Source organism: Esox lucius, chromosome 5 (genome assembly GCF_011004845.1).
Source record: "Esox lucius isolate fEsoLuc1 chromosome 5, fEsoLuc1.pri, whole genome shotgun sequence".
NCBI lineage: Eukaryota > Metazoa > Chordata > Actinopteri > Esociformes > Esocidae > Esox > Esox lucius.
The window spans coordinates 6,356,890-6,373,283 of record NC_047573.1 but is presented as its reverse complement, the minus strand read 5'-3'; the positions used below and the strand labels follow the sequence as shown (position 1 = coordinate 6,373,283).

At 45.0% G+C, this 16,394-nt stretch overlaps 1 protein-coding gene across 16 annotated transcripts in view; it reads right to left on the bottom strand.

Annotated features, from left to right (window-relative positions):
• The window catches only part of adgrb3 (adhesion G protein-coupled receptor B3), a 195,366-nt gene that overhangs the window by 63,518 nt on the left and 115,454 nt on the right, over positions 1-16,394 (bottom strand). For all 16 annotated transcript variants that reach the window (XM_029119718.2, XM_029119722.2, XM_029119714.2 and 13 more), the window contains one exon: positions 11,716-11,824. In XM_029119718.2, coding sequence (XP_028975551.2) covers positions 11,716-11,824 — 109 coding nt within the window. The remainder of the gene's footprint in view (positions 1-11,715; positions 11,825-16,394) is intronic.

Genomic DNA, 16,394 nt, shown 5'->3' with positions numbered 1-16,394 from the left:
GCACTGATAACTGGGGCTGTTCAAGCCTGCACTGATAACTGGGGCTGTTCAAGCCTGCACTGATAACCGGGGCTGTTCAAGCCTGCACTGATAACTGGGGCTGTTTAAGGCTGTATTGATAACTGGAGCTGTTTAAGGCTGTATTGATAACTGGGGCTGTTTAAGGCTGTATTGATAACCGGAGCTGTTTAAGGCTGTATTGATAACTGGAGCTGTTTAAGGCTGTATTGATAACCGGAGCTGTTTAAGGCTGTATTGATAACTGGGGCTGTTCATGCATGATTTCTCCAAAGGTTCAAATATTTTGAAGACCTCATACATTGTTGGTAGAACTTGCCATTGCTGGCAACCTTTGCCTTGGTGGTCAAGGTGAGAACGTCCTCACTAGTACTAGCAGGTTCCAGCCAGTAGTGTTTCTGCTGGACATGAAGGGAGGACTTCCTCAGAGGTGACTGAGATGTTCCATCATGTGTGACAGAAGCCTTCATGACCTGACGGGCTGTTACAACCAGATCAGAGGAGGTCACCGGCCGTGCCAGAGGACATCGACGGCCAGAGGAGGTCAATGGCAGGGTCCGTCAGAGGAGGTCACCGGCCGAGTCCGTCAGAGGTCACCGGCTGTGTCCATGAGAAGAGGTAACCAGCCGAGTCCGCCAGAAGAGATCACCGGCTGAGTCCGTCAGAGGAGGTCACCGACTGTGTCCGTCAGAGGAGGTCACCGGCTGTGTCCGTCAGAGGAGGTCACCGGCTGTGTCTGTCAGAGGAGGTCACCGGCTGTGTCCGTCAGAGGAGGTCACCGGCTGTGTCTGTCAGAGGAGGTCACCGGCTGTGTCTGTCAGAGGAGGTCACCGGCCGGGTCCGTCAGAGGAGGTCACCGGCCGGGTCCGTCAGAGGAGGTCACCGGCCGTGTCCGTCAGAGGAGGTCACCGGCCGTGTCCGTCAGAGGAGGTCACCGGCCGTGTCTGTCAGAGGAGGTCACCGGCTGTGTCTGTCAGAGGAGGTCACCGGCCGAGTCTGTCAGAGGAGGTCACCGGCCGGGTCCGTCAGAGGAGGTCACCGGCCGGCTCCGTCAGAGGAGGTCACCGGCCGGGTCCGTCAGAGGAGGTCACAGACCGTGTCCGTCAGAGGAGGTCACCGGCCGTGTCCGTCAGAGGAGGTCACCGGCCGTGTCTGTCAGAGGAGGTCACCGGCTGTGTCTGTCAGAGGAGGTCACTGGCTGTGTCTGTCAACGGAGGTCACCGGCTGAGTCTGTCAGAGGAGGTCACCGGCCGGGTCCGTCAGAGGAGGTCACCGGCCGGGTCCATCAGAGGAGGTCACCGGCCGGGTCCGTCAGAGGAGGTCACAGACCGTGTCCGTCAGAGGAGGTCACCGGCCGTGTCCGTCAGAGGAGGTCACCGGCCGTGTCTGTCAGAGGAGGTCACCGGCTGTGTCTGTCAGAGGAGGTCACTGGCTGTGTCTGTCAGAGGAGGTCACCGGCTGAGTCTGTCAGAGGAGGTCACCGGCCGGGTCCGTCAGAGGAGGTCACCGGCCGGGTCCATCAGAGGAGGTGATCTCCTCTACACAGACCTCCTATGAGGGCTTCTGTCACCAGCCCAGAACCTGAAGCGTACCTCATGGATGTCCAGTTTTCCATTGGTTAAGGAGCCCAGGGAGCCCAAATCTTCCTCTCCTGGATGTTAGCCTGGTACCAGGGTAAATCAACCCTTCATATTGAGCAGGTGTGTTAGCCTGGTACCAGGGTAAATAAACCCTTCATATTGTGCAGGTGTGTTAGCCTGGTACCAGGGTAAATAAACCCTTCATATTGAGCAGGTGTGTTAGCCTGGTACCAGGGTAAATCAACCCTTCATATTGAGCAGGTGTGTTAGCCTGGTACCGGGGTAAATAAACCTTTCATATTGAGCAGGTGTGTTAGCCTGGTACCAGGGTAAATAAACCCTTCATATTGAGCAGGTGTGTTAGCCTGGTACCAGGGTAAATCAACCCTTCATATTGAGCAGGTGTGTTAGCCTGGTACCAGGGTAAATAAACCCTTCATATTGAGCAGGTGTGTTAGCCTGGTACCAGGGTAAATAAACCTTTCATATTGTGGAGGTGTGTTAGCCTGGTACCAGGGAAAATCAACCCTTCATATTGTGCAGGTGTGTTAGCCTGGTACCAGGGTAAATAAACCCTTCATATTGAGCAGGTGTGTTAGCCTGGTAAGAGGGAAATTCAACCCTTCAGGACCCAAAAAATCCCAGCAATTTTCTGACTCAGGAATATATGCACGGCCGCTTTCTGAAAACATAAACCGTTTTATTGAAATGTTTCTCCTCATCTTATAGAATAAGCAAACATTTCAACCAGATGTTGAATATTCACTAGGGTCATCTCTCCCACGACCTCTAGCTTCATGACCATAGGCTGCCATTTGGTTGAATACTCATGGCCAAGCTAACTTGTACCCCATTCACCAGCATTATACTCATGGCCAAGCTAGCTCAATGTTTTGGGATGGGAGTACACATCGTTAATGTAAATTGGGGATTCTTCAACGTTTTTGTCCTGTTACCCAATATTGACATCTGGGAAATCTTGTCGCAACCTTGCCCTGTCAAACAAGTAACGCATTCAATGACAAATGTCCATTCAATGACCAAAGTTGTTACTTTTTAATTGGAGCTTCGAAAGTTAGAAATTGTTATGAACTGATTTGTAAACATATTTCAATCTGAAGTTTTGAAATATATCAGTGAAGAAGAAGGAAAGAAATGTGTATGATCTTTTGTGTAACTAACTGTGTAGGCATTGTTTACTGATATTCTCTCTACCCCAGTATGATTGACTTCATAGTCCAGTTAAATCACATTTGTAGAAAACTGCAAAAGAAACTGCAAAGACCCATTTGTAGAAAACTGCATTCATCAGCCACCTTAGGTTACCTGGGTAAATGTTGTTGTACCCATTAAAGGTCCCATTATGTTCAACCCCCTGGTTTGAGAACTAGCAGGTAACCATCCATTTCAGACCTACGCCCGTGGTTGCCTCAGACACACTGTAGAGCAACGCACATTTTGTGTCTTTGACCTCCAGCCCATGCCATTTAGAGCGCATCTAGTGCAACAAGCTCCCCCCTCTGGAGATCTGAACGTCACCAGCATGACCCCCGCCTCGGGTTTGGTGATGGCAAAGTGGGCGAGGTCATGCTGGCAAAGCCATTTCAGCCACAAGCTGACTGGTAACTCAACATGACACCACACCGGCAGCCTGTTTCACACACCCCCTGGGATGATCGTGGGATGATTTTAGTCAGATACATAGATACAGTAATGACAAAAGCCCTTGCACGCATCCAACACAACGCCTATGTAAGGCAATGATCATTATCCTGTGAGTATTTTGGCCGGCGAGGTGGACGGAGGTGGAGATTTCACGCTTGTTTGTTGACTCGGGGCACTTAGTGGAGCTTGTTCAAAAAGCGATTTTAGTTCAGCGACAAGCCACAGCTGTGCCAAAAGTGTCCAAAACACAGTTTGACCTTTACTGCAATAACGACGGCAGTTGTTATTGTGCTTAAGCTACATTGGACGAGGAAATCAAAATGCTCCTGTCTGCCCCTGATAAAGCATGATGCGAACGAACCCAAACCCACGCACACACACACAGTCCTGTATTACTCACCTAGTGGGGATGCAAAAACTAAATGTTCCCTAAACTTAACCTTAAACAAACTAGTTATTGTAGCCCTGTTGCGGCCAGGCTCCAGCTTGACTGCAGCCTAAAAGCGACAGAGAATTTATAATGCTACAACTTTTTCTAAACCCAACCCAAATCCTAACGCACACCTTAACCTAATCCTAATCCTAACCCTAACTGCAACAACCTAAACATAACCTAGCCCTAATGCCTAACCCTAACCCATAATACCTAAACATAACCTAGCCCTAATGCCTAACCATGACCCTACATGGAAGTTTCACCCTTAACCAACAAGAAAATCTATCTAAGCCAGACATTTTAGATGTTTTACTTACCTTCTGCACACTTTCAGTTCCCAGAAGTTAAGTAAAACATGCCCAAACACACGCACACACCTTCCCTAACACAGAGAAATAGTATGGGTTCCCGACTGATTTAGACTCAGATGCCGCAGTGAGACACAGCAGGAGAGTTGAAGAAAAGGCTCTTCTCTGTATGCAACCAGGTAATTCTCCAGGTGAACTAGGCTTCACACACCATTGATTGGCCAAGCGGGTGGAAACAGAGCCATCGTCTACACAATGCTTCTGCAAAAAAGGCCCCTGAACACCCCAGGAATGCCTCTCTGTTAGCACGGTACTGTCTCTGTCTCTCTTCCGACATGTTGCCTACAAGATGGATTCCACCACAGTCCACAACTCAACGTCGTTAGAGTTGGCTAAGCCAGGTTACCATTCCTGGCAACAATTGTTCTGCATACATTTAGCATCGGTAACTTGGTTGTTGTTGATGTATAACGTATTGTCTGTCTTCCAAAACGTAGATGCAGAATGTGTACTTTCAGCCTCCTCCCATCCAGTTACACGGCGGACCGGAAAACAAATGGTCCCAGTGAAGTTGAGAGCTTTTCCCAATCAAGGTTATTTGACTAAAAGAGAGGTGGAGGACAGAGGATGTGGGTGTGGTGAGCGCTGCGTGTTTACTGTGCACAGACACTGCTATAAATTACCAGTGAAATGATGCAGCAATATCTTATTCCAGCAGACACACTTGGGCCGTCCACTTTGGCTATCAGCAACACTACAGCTGTGGCCGGACAGCATCCAATTTCTAATTGTGCGTTACTGCTCACCGGGGTCCACATGGGATCCCAAAGCCAATAAAGTCGGGTTCTGGCCAAGCGCTGTCCAACACGGCCCGGTAAATAGGGTGCACTGTGAGCCACTCGTCATTGCTTTAATCAAAAGGAGCAGCCGACGTGAGTTAAGGTGCAGCGTTGTGTGATTCGTTCAAATAAATGCAGTGTCAACAGTGGCACTAACTCTCCGAGACGAGTGTGGACTCGAGAGTCACGAAGAGGCTTCTGAATCAATAGATACTGTTGGTTTTATTTCAGGTGTTTCTATTCACCCTGGGTTTGAGAAAAAAAATATTTATTCTATTAGAATAAAAGAACTCTTGAGTAGAACATAAAGGAGAATAGCAAAAATGTATAAAATGAAAGCAAATACATACTTATATGTATATGTATATCTATCTATCAAAATATATATATATATATATATATATATATATATATATATATATATGGCAGCTTAGGGTTCTGAATGACATTCGTATTCCACTATTTCATAACAACTTTAAATAACTCCTATTTAGCTCAGAGCATGTAGAATGGTAAAGTTGTGGGTTTGATTCCTTTGGAAGACCAGGTAGGGGAAAAAAAGCATATAACTGCAGGCTATACACCCAACGCTGAACTTCCTGCTGGGCAAAAGCGTCAGCTAAATTACTTCAAAATGTAATAAGCCCTAATAGCTCATCCAAACTATATAAGTAATATATAGCAACTGCAATGTGATTGGTTGATTAGATAATTGCATTAATGTGAAATTGAACAGGTGTTCCTAATAATCCTTTAGGTGAGATATATATAGTATATAAGTAATCCTGAACGGTGAATATGACGAGTATAGACGTCTCTCATTTGTTCACAAACGGGTGCATGACATCTAGGAGCTCTTGCTGAAATCGGCCCGGCGTAGGTCCTTCATGTACTCGCCGTTAAACACACAGACAACAAACACACCGATCACCAAGCACGCACCAAGAGTCAGAGGCATAATCACGGCAAATCAGACGGTGCAAAGTAACTGACAAGGAAAAGCACAAAACGCTCCATTTCCACATTTTTCAGAGATGTTGGCTAATGCCTGCCATTAACACAGCGGGTGTCACCAACAGCTCCCTCTTCCCTCAGTGGCCTGCTAGCTTCCATCAGGGCTGCGCGGGGAATAGAGTGCCATTTGGAACTGAGGCGCAGGGCTTTCCAACCCTCCGTGCACATCTCCATTGCCTTAATTAATGGAGATGAAGGTTATAGTGGGGAGAAGATTATAATGTATTATAATGTTGTCTTAATGAATACCCGTGATGCATCATTTGAATGCATTCTGTACCTCCCGAATACATCTTTCGACTGGTGGCAAGATCCACCGCTCAAAATCATTTGGGAATCTGTCTGCGGTGTAACATACAGTATGTGTTGTGCGGACTGTAGTGCAGTGAAGGATTAACACCTGTATTCAAACACTTGTCATGACTGAAAACATTCACTCCAGCTTGTCTGAAGCACATGATGGAAATGTTATTGATTGGCTGCATTGCACCAGATTCTCATTCAGTCAAGCCAAGCAAATGGTAGTTGAAAGGGTTTCAAATACTATTCACACCCCAAAACTGAAAGATGTCCTTCTTCCTAATTTTCTAAGACCTGCTCCCAAACCACCACAGTACAGACGTTCACTCATTTGCATGAATAAATAAGGAGACTAGTTATGTTGCTCCATTCCAGATGATGATGTAGGTTGGGGTTGGCTGTGAAATGACATGCCACTGGAACTGCTGCTGCATTATTTAAGAAGATCTGAGCATTCTTTGTGGTATTTGTGTTTGTGTGTGTGTGTTGAGTGAGTGAGTGTATGTGTGTATGGGTAGGTTTGTATGTGGTGTACTGTGGTAGCACTTAAGCCTCAAAGGAAGCCTTAAAGAAGCAGTAACCATGCAGGTCAGGAGGAGACTGGCAGGGACTATAGACAATGTTCAGCACTACAGACAGTGACCAGGACTACAGACAATGTTCAGCACTACAGACAGTGACCAGGACTACAGACAATGTTCAGTACTACAGACAGTGACAAGGACTACAGATAATTGTGAGGACAACAGATACTGACCAGGACAACAGACAGTGGCCAGGACTACAGACAATGTTCAGCACTACAGACAGTGACCAAGACTACAGAAAATGTTCAGCACTACAGACAGTGACCAGGACTACAGACAATGTTCATCACTACAGACAGTGACCAGGACTACAGACAATGTTCAGCACAACAGACACTGACCAGGACAACAGACAGTGGCCAGGACTACAGACAAAGTTCCACAGTACAGACAGGGGCCAGGATAAACAGATAATTGTCAGGATCACAGACAGTGGTCAGGATTAACAGACGGTGGTCTGGACAACAGACAGTGATCAGGACTTCAGGGCAGTGGTTAAATCATACATTTTAAATTAGTTTCCACTTCACAAAAGGAATGTGAAATTACTTCTACTTTACTTTTTTACATGTACAGTTGTACTCATAAGTTTGCATACCCTGGCAGAAATTGTGAATTGTGAAATTATGGCATTGATATTGAAAATATGACTGATTAGGCAATTTTATTTAAGGATAGTGATTATATGAAGCTATTTATTATCACATAGTTGTTTGGCTCCTTTTTAAATCCTAATGATAACAGGAATCACCCAAATGGCCCTGATCAAAAGTTTACATATACTTGAATGTTTGGCCTTGTTACAGACACACAAGGTGACAGACACAGGTGAAAATGGCAATTAAAGGTGAATTTCCCACACCTGTGGCTTTCTAAATTGCAATTAGTGTCTGTGTATAAATAGTCAATGAGTTTGTTAGTTCTCACGTGGATGCACTGAGCAGGCTAGATACTGAGCCATGAGGAGCAGAAAAGAACTGTCAAAAGACCTGCGTTACAAGGTAACGGACCTTTATAAAGATGGCTAAGGATATAAAAATATATCAAAAGCCTTGCCAATGCCAGTCAGTACTGTTCAATCACTTATTAAGAAGTGGAAACTTCAGGGATCTCTTGATACCAAGCCAAGGTCATGTAGACCAAGAAAGATTTCAGACAAAACTGCCAGAAGAAATAGTTCGGGATACAAAGAAAAACCCACAGGTAACCTCAGGAGAAATCCTGGCTGCTCCGGAAAACGACGGTGTGGTGGTTTCAAGGTGCATAATATGACGATACTTGAACAATGAACTGCATGGTCGAGTTGCCAGAAATTGGCCTTTGCCACAAAAAAGCCTGGTTACAAAATGCCCGATATGGTCACACCCATAAGCGCTATGTTTGGAGAGGGGTCAACAAGGCCTATAGTGAACAGAATACCATCCCCACTGTGAAGCACGGTGGTGAATCACTGATGTTTTGGGGGGGTGTGAGCTCTAAAGGCATGGAAAATCTTGTGAAATGAATGGCAAGAGGAATGCAGCATGTTATCAGAAAATACTGTCAGACAATTTGCATTCTTCTGCATGAAACCTGAGCTTGGGACGCTCTTGGACTTACCAGCACGACAATGACCCTCCAGTGGTTACAGCAGAAAAAGGCGAAGGTTCTGGAGTGGCCATCACAGCCTCCTGACCTTAAAATCATCGAGCCACTCTGGGGAGAACTCAAACGTGCAGTTTATGCAAGACGACCAAAGACTTTGCATGGCCTGGAGGCATTTTGACAAGACGAATGGGCAGCTATACCACCTGAAAGAATTTGGGGCCTCATAGACAACTATAACAAAAGACTGCACGCTGTCATTGATGTTAAAGGGGGCAATACACAGTATTAAGAACTAAGGGTATGCAGACTTTTGAACAGGAGTCAGTTTATTTTTTTCTTTGTTGCCATGTTTTGTTTTATGATTGTTCCATTCTGATTTGACCTACACTTGAATGTGAATCCCATAAGAAATAAAAGGCGTGTTTTGCCTGCTCATTCATGTTTTCTTTACAAATGGTACATATATGACCAATTCTCCAACACTATGCAAACCTTTGAATACACCTGTACATATTTTGTTATCAACCACTCAACTGCCATATAAAGATGCATTTGCGTCTATATCCAATAGTAACCAGAGAAAGACACTGCACAAAATGTGTATGCACTTTCATACAGAAGATGAGAAAGAGAAATTCATCTATTCACATGACAGCTTGTTCTTTCAGCTGTTGTAACATGTCTGCATAGAAAGTATTCCTGACAAGATAATGCAACGTTTTCTCAGCTTTTTATATAATGTGTGATGCAAATGTGCTCCTACTCCTGTCAAGGAAAGTCATATTCAAAATATAAGACCCAGAAAGGTGAGCAAAGACAACAATGTAGTGCTGTATTCCTTCTACTGTATTTAAATGCACAGCAGGCATCCTAAGTGGCACTCCTTTCCCATATGTAGCACATTATTGTTGACCATAACCCATATGGAATACTCAGTTAACCACGATTAAAAGTAATCTGCTACATAGGACATAAGGCCCCATTCGGGATGTGCACAGAAATGTCTGAGACACTTGGAAGTATAACTAAGCACTTGGATCACAAAGTGCCTCTGATTAAGTTATCACGCACCCTGAATTTCTGGGGGCCTTTTTTACGGCCCTTTTTTACGGCTATGTTGACATTTGCTTGTAAGACACTTAAAACAAAGGGCACTACGGAGAGAATAGGATTCCATTTGGGACTTTCGCCAATGTCATTATGGAATATGTGACCACAGCTTGTGTGCATTTAGAACGATTTCATTCAGAGCATAAGAGCCCATCAAGGACGGTATTTTGAGGGATAAAAGAAATCCAATTTAGATGTAAGGTGCATTTTCATAGGCCTATTCTAATTACAGTTAAAGATTGTGAAGGCTTTTTATTTGGGGGGGGGGGGGGTTGGGGTTTGCTTAACTCACTGAAGGACAGAAAAACAAAACAAAACAAAAAACAAGCAAACAGACAGAACCTTATACATGCATCAAATATGCTTAGAATCTTAATCACAATTTCAAAATGAGTGGACCTGCAAGTAGGAATTTGTGTATCCTGAGCATACAACCAAGAGAACTGTGACAGTTCTAGCGTCCCCAGGGCCGTGTGGACGTTTCTTGCTTCCCCCAGCCCGTGTGGAAGGTTCTAGCCTCCCCCACACTGTGCGGAGGGTTCAAGGAGAAATAACTTCTTGTTAAGCCTCAGCCAAGATAGAGAATCCTTCATGTTGTTCATGCTAGCTTCGCATGTGCAGTCCAGGGCGATGAGGTTTGTTTTGAGACAGCTGTTGCTCTAATTCCTTCTTCGACTCTAGACCATACATTTTTCTATTACTCTTTACTTCATATTACTATTGTCTTTATTTACTCTCTTAATTTGTTGTTGTTGCACTGCTGTGAAGGAACAGGCATTTAAAAACGTAGTCGAATGGGCTACAAGGTGCATTGTCTAAACTATTAACGACATTTAAAACTTGGACACTTTTCCAAAAATTCTAAAATGGACAATTAATGTATCTTAGTGGATCTCATGGAAACAGTGTTTAAGAAAGTCCTAACTTTCATCCGATTTTTTCAGCTTTAAGTGTTAAAACGTTAGTCTCTCCTAACCACGGTCTCTACCCACACTGCCAATGTGGTAAGTGCAGGAATAACACGCATGAATGTTTTCATAAGAGTTCAGCACATAAAGAGCACAAGCTCTTAGGTTTTAATTAACAATATCGATTAGGGGTCATTAGTTCTACCCTGACTCCCGCCCACACATCATTTAGCCCACATTACCGATGAATGTAGGGGGTATTGACATCAGTCAGCAACAGCCTTGTGTTTACTTACACACAGAATGATTGATCATTAAACATTGATTTGATAACTGTTACTTTTGCGCAGCTGGGTGACTGGGTTATGGGGCTCCAGCTTTATATGAAATATGACTGTTAATTGTTTACAATTCACATGAAAGAGCGTTCCTTGCCCAAAAAATTGTAATCAAGTATGTTAAAAAGCAGTCTTTATATGTATACCGTTCATAAAAGCAAGATCTCTTGCTGCTTCAAAGGCAATTGCATTTAATAATTTTATCACTGATCATAAACTGGATATAATTGGTCTGTGTGAAACCTGGCTAAAGCCTGATGAATTTCATAGTCACAATATACAGACCCCGTGGGCCGAACACAGAACTCTTATCAAACATTGTAGGCATGGTAGATATTATATTTTTTTGACAATTTCAGTCACATGGAAAAGTGCAATGACCCTCTCTAAAAGGCTTTTGAAGCCTAATTGACTCTTGGGACCTACAGTACACATTGCCATAATGTAATCCTGGAAATACTGGTTTACTGTCACAACAATGAACCTACTAGCACCCAAAACAAGGACGTTTAAAAGACATAATATTAATTATTGGACTACCCAAAGATTTTTTTATGCTCTTTCAGCACCTCAGCATCTTGTTCCTCTCTAAGTCTCTTCTTATGTTTCGACCCCACTAGGGAGTTTATCCTAACTAGTGTGCATCAACTCTGTTGTAGCTTGCTCTTTGGGGATTCAGTCTGGGTATCAGTAAAATCACTTTGTGACAGCTTCTGATGTATAAAGGGCATTATGAAATATTTTTTATTGATTCGTTCATAAAATATGTAAATGTTAATAGACGGCTGATTAGCCTGCTGATCCTTCTCTGGACTACTGGTTGGCCAGCTCAAACACCCCAGGAGAACAATACCATTTTCTTGAGCATCTTTCAATGGTCTCTTTCAGTTTAGAAGCTTCAGGTGATTTTTCTTTCTTTTGGTTTTCTTTCTCCAGTCAAAGCTTTTGCCAAGTCAACAACATAATTTGGGTATTGCTGAACTGAAAATTAACCTTTAGCAGTGAGATTTGTCTGTGGTTCTTACCCAGGTTCCCAGTCATCAGATAAGCATTGTGGAAGTCCTTCATGCCCTGGCCGACGATGTGGATGAATTCTTCGATGACCTGCATTAGCTCCACTGCCCCCGGATAGATCTAGAGAGGCAAGAACCACATGACAGTTAACTGACACCACACCGGTATAACTGCGGTGATTTATCAGCCCCCAGGTGACCTTGGACAGTTCCTAAGTGTGCTGGATACCTGGATAAACACATTCCTCACCACTCATTAGACTGGGCAGCATCATTCTTCCCGACGTCTGAATTCCATTAATCTCTTTCCACCTTTTTCTTTCCTTCCTTCCTTCCTTCCTTCTTTCCACCTCCATCTTTCTCAGTCCCCTTCCACTCACAAGGCAGGAACTATGCTAGACCTACATTTCTTTAGAGGCCATTCGCCTACTAACTTCAATGCAATCCCTCTTCAAGTCTCTGATCACTACTTTTTCAAGTCTCCGATAGTTAATTTTTTCCCCCCTCTCTCCACCAGTCCAGTCTTTTCCTTTCTCTTCCATTGCTGTCTCATCCTGTATCCTATCATCTCAACATTTTGATAAATCTTCTGCTAAATCCTACTCCCTCCTGCCTTTTAACACTGCATCGTCTACCATACTCTCATAGCTCTCCACCTACTTCGAATGCCTTAGTCCCATTTCCTCCTGGCTGGCTCAAACCTCCACTCCTGCTCCGTGCCTAAGTGAACCACTGTGACTGGCTGAGTCAATCACTGTGTGCTCACAAAAAAGAACTGTGAACAGCTGAGTGACAATGGTGGAAAACCAAACTTCCAGAAGACCTAACGTTCTTCCACTACATTCTCTTTGTCTGTATCCGCTGTTAAAGCCATTTCTATGTCTCTTCCATGTTCTCCCAGGGGGAGGTGTCACAGGCTCCGTACTCTCCAAGCACTTGTTTTATCTGACATGAATACAAATCTGAGTGCACTAGAAGGGTGGATTCAGGGTGAATTTAGAAAAGTGAATGCAACTAAGATGAGTAAATAAAAGAAAGAGCATAAACTAAAAAGTGTCATTATGTTTACATAACTGCAGAATAAGTATGTGGGAAGTTGCTATACTGAGGTGTCACATACTGTAAATGCAACAACCTAGTTACCGATACTGTTTTTTATGTACTTTACCCATTTTTGTTTCCTTATGACAGGATAAAAGTATTACCACAGTCTTTCCAGTTAATGACAAGGTGAAGTACCACATCCTGTCCAGTAGATGATAAGTTGTAGTACCACATCCTGTCCAGTAGATGACAAGTTGTAGTACCACATCCTGTCCAGTAGATGACAAGTTGTAGTACTACATCCTGTCCAGTAGATGACAAGTTATAGTACCACATCCTGTCCAGTAGATGACAAGTTGTAGTACCACATCCTGTCCAGTAGATGACAAGTTGTAGTACCACATCCTGTCCAGTAGATGACAAGTTGTAGTACCACATCCTGTCCAGTAGATGACAAGTTGTAGTACCACATCCTGTCCAGTAGATGACAAGTTGTAGTACCACATCCTGTCCAGTAGATGACAAGTTGTAGTACCACATCCTGTCCAGTAGATGACGAGGTTTAGTACCACAACTTCTCAGGTGGGACAACTCACTGGAATCTGGATAATCCAGAAATATTTAATCATATTATACTGGCTCATAAACAGCCTGATCAATCTGATAATGAAGAGCAAAAAGTTGGATTACCAGCTCACTGTGAACCCCTCTGCTTCCTGATACCATGGAGAGAACATGTGTCCGCCCCACATGAAATCACTACTGGTGTCCCGCAGATCCAGGCCCGCCCTTATTCTCGTCAAACACAAAGTCAGTCTGCTACCACGTCTTCCCTTCCTGATACAGGAGCAGCAGGTGCCTGGCCATCTACTGAAAACATCCTCCCTCTTATTTTCTTTACTTGTCTCTATCAGCACTGACTTCTCTAACTTATTTATTGGGAACAAATTAATGACCTGTGAGCGCTATCGGAAGTTAATACCGCATGGATCTAGACTACAACCCAAATTACACCAAATCCGCTATATATGTTAGTATATTTATATATGTTAGTATATATATATATATATATATATATATATATATATATATATATATATATATATATATATATATATATATATATATATATAATGGCTCATAGTGCATTATGGGATAGGGCAGTGGTTCTCAAGCCTCTCCCGGGGACCCCCAGCCATCTCAGAATTGTGTTGTAAGCCTGAACTGGCACACCAAATTGAACCCGTTCGGGGCTAGATTATTTCATATGTTGATTCGGCTGTGCGAGCCCTGGAATGCATCTAACACATTGTACGGTAAGAGGCCCCCGGACAAGGTTTGAGAATCACTGCCAAGTGCCATTTGGGATGCAAGCGTAGACTTGGGTAGGGAGGTTAGACACATCACAATTAGTTCCATTACTGCAACATCTGTGCAACCATTACAGATGCTGTGTCTTTGACATAGTTTCACACAGCAGGAACGTAATCATGCAGCAACAGGAAATAAGAGTCGTTGCACTGTGTGGATCACAACTGATGAACAGTGTTTTGTAGGGGCTTACACATTTTTCTTTACAGCAAAGTCAGACATTTTAAAGACTCAACTTCCATTTCCTGCAGGATGAACGAAATCGTCAGTCTGACACAATTATTCCTCCAGGAATGATCTCCTGCGAGTCAAGAAGAGGTGTGTAAAACAAGAGCGAGGTGTGATGTGAGGGATAAAAACAAACACGTGCGACCAGGTCATAGGACAAAGTGCTGCATGTATGTAAAGACATAATTTAGCATGTTTAGCATGTATGTAAAGACAAGTTAGCATGTTAGTTCGACCACTTCCACTAGCCCAGCCTGTGTACAGCGTAACAGCGTCCACATTTCCATCTCCCATCTCAACAGTCTAACCTATGAGACGCCCAGACCTAGAACAAAAAGACAACCTCCAACGACAGAACATGGCCAGTAGCTACCACCACCCTATAAAGCTAGATAGTGAATGCAGTGGACACTGAAAAGTGATTGACCGGGGCAGGGGACTGTCAGACATGAGACGTGTCAATCTGACAGCACGCGTGCTCGCCTTCAGACGAGCCGGACCGCCAACCTCCGAGACGCCCAGCAGAGCGGGACGGGGCATGGCTAGGTGGCTAGGAGCTAGCGGGTTTGGAACACCCTCTGAAAGGACACTGCCCGCGGTGGCCACTGAGGAGTGACCGCTCTGAGGGCGGGGCTGTGTGTCTCCTCGGGGACCGACCGTCAGCGTCAGAGCCACCGCGAGTGAGGGAGGCAGTCAGGGACATGGACGGGGGGAAGCGACACACACACACATACACACACCGCTCCCCCCCAAACCCCCCCCCCGGTCTGTCAGCACACCTGTCACCTCCCAGTCGATACACACTAAGATACAGTAACCTGATAATTGACCTTGAGGAGATCGGCCTCCATCCAGGCAAGGATCCATCACTAATGGGTCAGATGTTATGACACGGGCGGCCATTTTGTGGGACATTTGAGTGAAGCAGACTGTCACCGATAATGACTGTCTCAGTTTGACGGGACCATTTGACCCCTTAGGCCTTCATTCACAATGCATTCGGATTGTGTTTGTGATTGAACGTGATGTCCTTCAAATGTAACAAACGCACATCCACTCAAATGCAACCGCCGTTTCAAACACGCCGGGGGGTGAAAGCGGAGCGGCTGCGGCAGAACCGGACTCACGGTGGCACACGTCTCAACTCCGCAAACACGCCAATTACATGTGTTAGCCCGGAGACAAGCTGAGCGGCATACTGTGATTAACACCTCCCGACACACAAACACACACGCGCACACACACACACACACACACAGATGCATAGCGCTCACCAGCCTGAACACAGGCACAATAACCATACAGGTAAAAAACGCGCGCATGCTTCTAGGTCAAGTGTGTGTGTGTGTGTTTAGTGTAGTGGCTGTGTATACCTGTATGTTCGCCTGTGTGTTACCGTGTGTTTGCTGGTTACACGGCGGTTCGGCATGTTTTCCTTGGGCCTGTGTCAATCCGAGTGTGTTGCCAGGCAAAGTGGGCAATTAGGCTGAAGTTGATGGCTGCAGACGGGGAGACAACCGAGCAGAGAGCCAGAGCCCCCCCCGGCCCCGAGCTGGCTGACTGACTAGCTGGGGGGGAGGGAGAAGAGCACATGGTCCCCCCCCCCCCCCCCCCCCCCCCCCCGCCGTCGGGCTGTGTGACGAGCCACAACGGTGCTGTCACGGTGCCGCAGCATGAGGAGGCGGGGGAAGGAGGAACCAGGAAATGTCAGCCGCAGTGGATCCGCCGAGACGCAACAGATCTCCCTCTTTCAGCGATCATCCTCACCTCAGCGGCAGACACACAGATGCTTAGACACAGTTTGTCCCAATTTCTCACAGCAGGAGAGTAACAAGACTATTCAACGGAGCTGAGGCATCAGTACACGTCTTCCTTCTCATAAACAACATGCATTTATCTCTTTCTTCACAGCAACACCCGTATCTCTTTCTGTCCTTCGTACAACACTCGTAAGCTTTTTAGTCCTCATAACAACACTTGTAAATGTATCTGTCCTCCACAGCTACAGACCAGCTACAGACATCTCTTTCTGTCCTCCATCTCTCTGT